The 5,247-nt window shown below is 33.9% G+C and overlaps 1 protein-coding gene across 2 annotated transcripts; it reads left to right on the top strand.

The window, feature by feature from the left end:
* The first annotated feature begins 729 nt into the window (after positions 1-729).
* Positions 730-5,247, top strand: LOC122599916 (deSI-like protein At4g17486). 2 transcript variants are annotated; one of them, XM_043772527.1, is made up of 4 exons: positions 730-1,190; positions 3,775-4,062; positions 4,548-4,625; positions 4,908-5,247. In XM_043772527.1, exons 1-4 carry the CDS (start codon positions 1,022-1,024, stop codon positions 5,036-5,038), a joined length of 666 nt encoding a protein of 221 aa, XP_043628462.1. In that variant the 5' UTR covers positions 730-1,021; the 3' UTR covers positions 5,039-5,247. The 2 variants fall into 2 exon arrangements, with proteins under 2 accessions (XP_043628462.1, XP_043628463.1); XM_043772528.1 differs by having other exon boundaries at positions 836-1,190; positions 4,905-5,247.

The following is a 5,247-nucleotide window of genomic DNA, read 5'->3' as shown; positions in this document are numbered from 1 at the left end:
CCACCGTTTAAAACCAACACGTGTTTCCCCATATTAAATAAAAATTATTAACTTTCAAATTTTGCTTCAAATATAAGTTCTGAATCCTGCCAATTTTTTAGATAGAAAATACTTTGGATATACATATATTTTGGTGTACATGAAAAAATAACCCACAGTATTTGGGTGGAGCTGGTTTTGGTTTATTTGAACTTTTAATTATTATGATTTAAAATGTGGCCATTACTCAGTACCAACAACTTACACGTGTTTTTTAAAGACCTTGACATAACTCATGAGTTGAGGCTTTATTACTTTGTTTACTCAGTTTATTAATTAAAAAAAAAATTATTATGCACGATAATACCCTTTACATACCATAAAGAAAGAAATTAAGTACGATTCATAAAACAAAACGTTTATTCAGTAACGTGCATGATGTTATGTTTTTTAACAATTCACAAGTCCGTCCATCTAATCGTTAATATGCAATATTTGTTTCGACATTTTGTTTTTTTAGATATGGGCTATGCTTTTGTAATATACGTGTCATTGTATATGTATCACCAACTTAGAAAACACTGGTTATTACATCCCGGGGCAACGCCCGGGGCATAACTATAGTTAGGAACATAATAGTCAATCCTTTATTTTATTAATTAAATAATAAATAACAATATTGAAATGATCAAGATCATTCTATCGTGTACTCATGTCATAGGTCCCTCACAAACACATAGTTATTGTTATTTTTATTCCTTCCCTATAATTGATTCCATGATCTAAAAATCAAAACTTTCTGATACAAAAGTTAAAAATATTAAAAGCCCTTTTCCCATTTTGCCCTTTTTCTTACATCTCATTCAAACACTCTCAGTAATCAATTCACCCTTTTTGCCAAGAAAAAGATTTTGATCCCAGAATATCAAAATCTCAAATCTTTTATAAAAGGGTACTATTACTTTTGAAAAAGATCCGAACTTTAAGTTTTTAGATACAAAAAGATACAATTTTGGTATATATATATATATTTTTCTAGAACATGGGAATAGAGAGTACATCATCAGATACAACAAGCCCAGAAAGGAATAGTTGTTGCAATAATAATAATAATATGGATACACAAGTTATGTTAAATGTATATGATCTTACTCCTGTTAATTCATATAGTATTTGGTTGGGCTTTGGTATATTTCATTCTGGTATTCAAGGTTAGTAACAACCTCACCTCTGATCTATATATTATATATATATATTTCTTATAGTTTTACATATTTCAAGTTTGATTTTTTCTTAATTGTATTTATTATGATATTAAAGATATGGGTTTTGCATAGTTTGATGTTCTGTGAGGTTTTTGAATTGGGTTTCATGATGTTTAGAGTATAGTATATTAGTGTTGTTTGTTAAGTTTCTTGGTGATTTATCATGACTATCATGGGGATTCAGCCTTAGTGGTATTTTCGGTCGGTGTAACTGTTTTGTGGGTTCACTATGGAGGATGTGCTAGAAATGGTCCTAGTTTTGGATCTGTTCCCATAGAGTGGTGTTAGCTAATGGTAGCTGGGCATTGTCTGCCTGTCTGGGGGTCCTTAGGGAAAGGTCAGATGGGTTCAAAGACCACACGGTCAGGGTTTCTCCGTTTATCCAGACCTTTTTGCCAGATCATAATTGAATTTTTCATTGGGTGTTAAAAATTCCTATTTGTGTAAGTGTAATGATTTGGCTTTTATATGCTATAGTGCTATACATTTGGTATAATGTGCTTTCAAGATTGAAAATTTTAATGGGTTTTTTCTATGAAGTTGAATGTTTTTTATGGGGCTTTTAAATAGGAATTCATTGAGCTGTAGAAGATGTATTTTTGTAATGTATGTTGGTGATTATGAGTTAGATGTTTCATGGTATTTCTTCAAATTCTAAAACGTTTCGAGGACATATATCTTGTAGAATAAGTTCGAGTTTAGTTCTAATCTACTTCCTAATGTTTTAAAGGTTAATCCGAGTTATTAAGCTCTAACCGACGTGTTCCTGATGTTGAATTTGGTGATTGTGATTTAATGTTTCGTGGAGTATTTTATGTTTGAAATCCTACAAGTATATTGACTTGACTCTTGAGCTTGCTTTGGTTTTGTATGGGTTATAATTTGCAGAACAGTTTGGATCTTAAACAGGTGTTCATATTTTGAATAGATGTTTTATGAGATTTCTGAACAGTGGTTTCAGAGTGTTAGAAGAATTCTTTTTCAGTTTTTTGTTTGGTGTATTGGTGATCATAAAAAGGTTTACAAAAGGAATTAACCTACGACAGCAAGGAGTACAATGATCCCTCCCTCACATAGGAGTTCAGTCAGTTCACCGATCCAGGTTTCTTTGTTTGAAACTTGGTGACATGGGTTTCGTAGAATAATTTAAACCTCTAATGGCTTCTCGTTAGATCAAATGGTTTGAAGCTTTTTTGAGTTCTAGAAGATGTGTTCTTGACGAGGTTCATTGATGATCATCATTGCATGTTTTCTAGGGTTTGTAGGAGATTGAAGATTGTTTGGGATCTTAGTATAAGCGATATTTGATCTGATTGTATTCGTATTTCTTAGGTGTTTAATATCATTTATTTGGGTCAATATGGGTCCTAAAGTTGTATAAGGTTATCTTCTTGACGAGGTTCATCCGTTCATTGGTAATCACTTATCACTGCTAAAGATTGTGGATGCTACATGTTTTCAACAAAGTCCTAGAGTTGCTTTATGTCCTATATTTATTTTTTTGGGTAAAGCTTACCCCGATGAATTAGTTGGTTTATGTCCTAAGAGTTGGGTTACTTTGAAAACTAATGATTAGTGCTTATTTATGTGAATTTTTTTTGGATTTATATATCTTGTTCCATTTTGCGTTCTACCATACTTGTAGGAGATAATTATTACCAATTTACCATATACTTGTATCTTCTTCTCTTTACAAGTTAAGACTTTTAGGGTAGATATTACTTTTATAGAGCATCGGTGCAGTATGATCCAACATCACCAACATATCCCCAACCATGGCATACTAAGCGACCCCAAAAGCAAAACTAAAAACTATGTAGTAGGGTCATTCCTAGTATCCCTTTTTGCTGACAACTTACAAGTTAGGAAGACCATTCGTGTTAGGTGCACCTAGCTCCAATCCAATATATAAGCATTATTTGAGGCTTAGAAAGCTAGAACCACCATGTATGAGTAACCAGTAAGGTTAGAATGTCAACTTTTGTCCCATTTGCCTATATATGGGTGGTTGTGGGTCATGTTCTATCTCTAATCTCTAAAAATCAAGTATGAAGCTAAAGTATCTTACTAAGAAGGAAACGGGTCTTGGTCGATCTGGTTAGATTGTTGAAAGTCTTTCGAGGCATATTCTGCATCGAAGTTTCCAATATCAGTTTACGGTTAGATATAGCTGTAACACATTATATTATATTAATCATGCACTGCACATTAATAGATTTAACAATTTTATAAAAGTTTCCAGGTTGTCCTGACCCAAACTGTTTTGACCTGCACTAAAAGCCAGTTTTTACCCTCATTTTGCCACCTCAGAGTAAGTTCTAATCCTCATGACTGTCTTTGAACTTCAGAATACATGCGTAGAAGGAAAAGCATCGTTCTCTATGCAACCACCATGAAATGTGCTCCTAAAAAAGAATTACTGTTTATGGCTTTATAGTTTATACTACAGAAAATGAACCTAAATTTTTGAATATTCTTGGCTTCTTGCTATTTAGTTATTAAAAAGTGTAACCGGCTGATTTTGGGACAGTGTATGGTATGGAATATGGGTTTGGAGCACATGACTTTCCAATTAGTGGCGTGTTTGAAGTTGAACCCAAGAGTTGCCCTGGATTTGTGTACAGATGTTCCATCCCATTAGGGCATGTAAGCCAATCACCCACTGAGTTTAGAGAATTTATTGAGACGGTTGCTTCAGAGTATCACGGGGACACCTATCACCTCATTTCCAAGAACTGTAACCATTTTACAGATGATATTTCCCAAAGATTAACGGGCAAAAAGATTCCAGGGTGGGTTAATCGACTCGCCAGACTAGGTGTGTACAATTTCTATTCATTTTATGTAAATTATTCTTTATACTTTTTAAGAGGTGGTTACCGAGACCCATGTCTCAAAAACCCTGTTTTGTTTGATTTCTAATGGGTCAAACGGGTAAAACAAAATTAAAGTTATAAAGGAAATGGGGCATATCAATCAGAGGGTCGAAAGACGCCCCAGACGTATATTTATTGCATTAAACGTTCTGAGTATTCGGATTATTGTTGATTCAATACAAGTTCTGTAGTCATATTTATCACACTAATGATTGATATTGAAAATATGAGTTGTACAAAAAGTGTTCCAGATCAACCCAATCCGCTTGACCTGTTTTGACCTGTTATTCAATCTGCCATTGGCCAAATGCCACCTAGCTTGTTTTTATTCAACTTGTACTTCTGCCTTATGAGGTGCTAATTACGTATTTAGTACTGTCCTGAAAGCCTTGTGACCATCTGCTTTTCTGCTTTTTTCTTCTTCCAGGTGCTGTTTGCAGTTGTCTACTCCCTGAAAGCCTTCAAGTAACTACCGTTAAACAGCTCCCAGAGTATCACAATTGTGGTATGTTCGTTTTTTCCGTGCTTGTTCTTTTCCACACTCTTATTTAAATTCATTATTATGGGTATATTTGTGTCTAACCTAACATGTCCTAATAAGTATTTAGTACTTCTCAGAAGAGTTAACATTGGTTTAGTTTTTTGCTCTGAAATTCTTCTAACATATGTCGATCTGAAGGCTGACAAATAGCTTCCATCGACCATAGAAGTGTTGGTTTCTCTCTTACCATGACTCACTTTGAGTGCATATACCTTTTCCCTTATTGTTTTGATTGATTTTCAGAAGATGGCAGTGCCTCTGTGTCAAGCTCGGATACTCAAGAATTTATGGAATTTGGTCATGTGGAGGAAAATAAACACCTGCTTGTAGCACCAGCCTCGAGTGAAGTTGCTTTTGTTAAAGAGGCTGCTACATGAAAAAAGGCTTCTGTAGAAATAGTTTGTCTATTGCACGCCATTCTTTCGTCCTACTTTTCTTTATTTTGCACTTTTGGTTGTACAATCAAATTGTAATTTTCTTTTCCCATTATGGGAGCTAGATTGTAGAAATATTTTAGTGATTGATTGTTTGGAACTCATTGTATCATATCATTTTGTTCAAAAGCATAACAATATTACTTTTACTA

Source organism: Erigeron canadensis, chromosome 5 (assembly GCF_010389155.1).
Source record: "Erigeron canadensis isolate Cc75 chromosome 5, C_canadensis_v1, whole genome shotgun sequence".
In the NCBI taxonomy this organism is placed as follows: domain Eukaryota; kingdom Viridiplantae; phylum Streptophyta; class Magnoliopsida; order Asterales; family Asteraceae; genus Erigeron; species Erigeron canadensis.
This window is presented reverse-complemented; position numbering and strand designations above follow the sequence as displayed.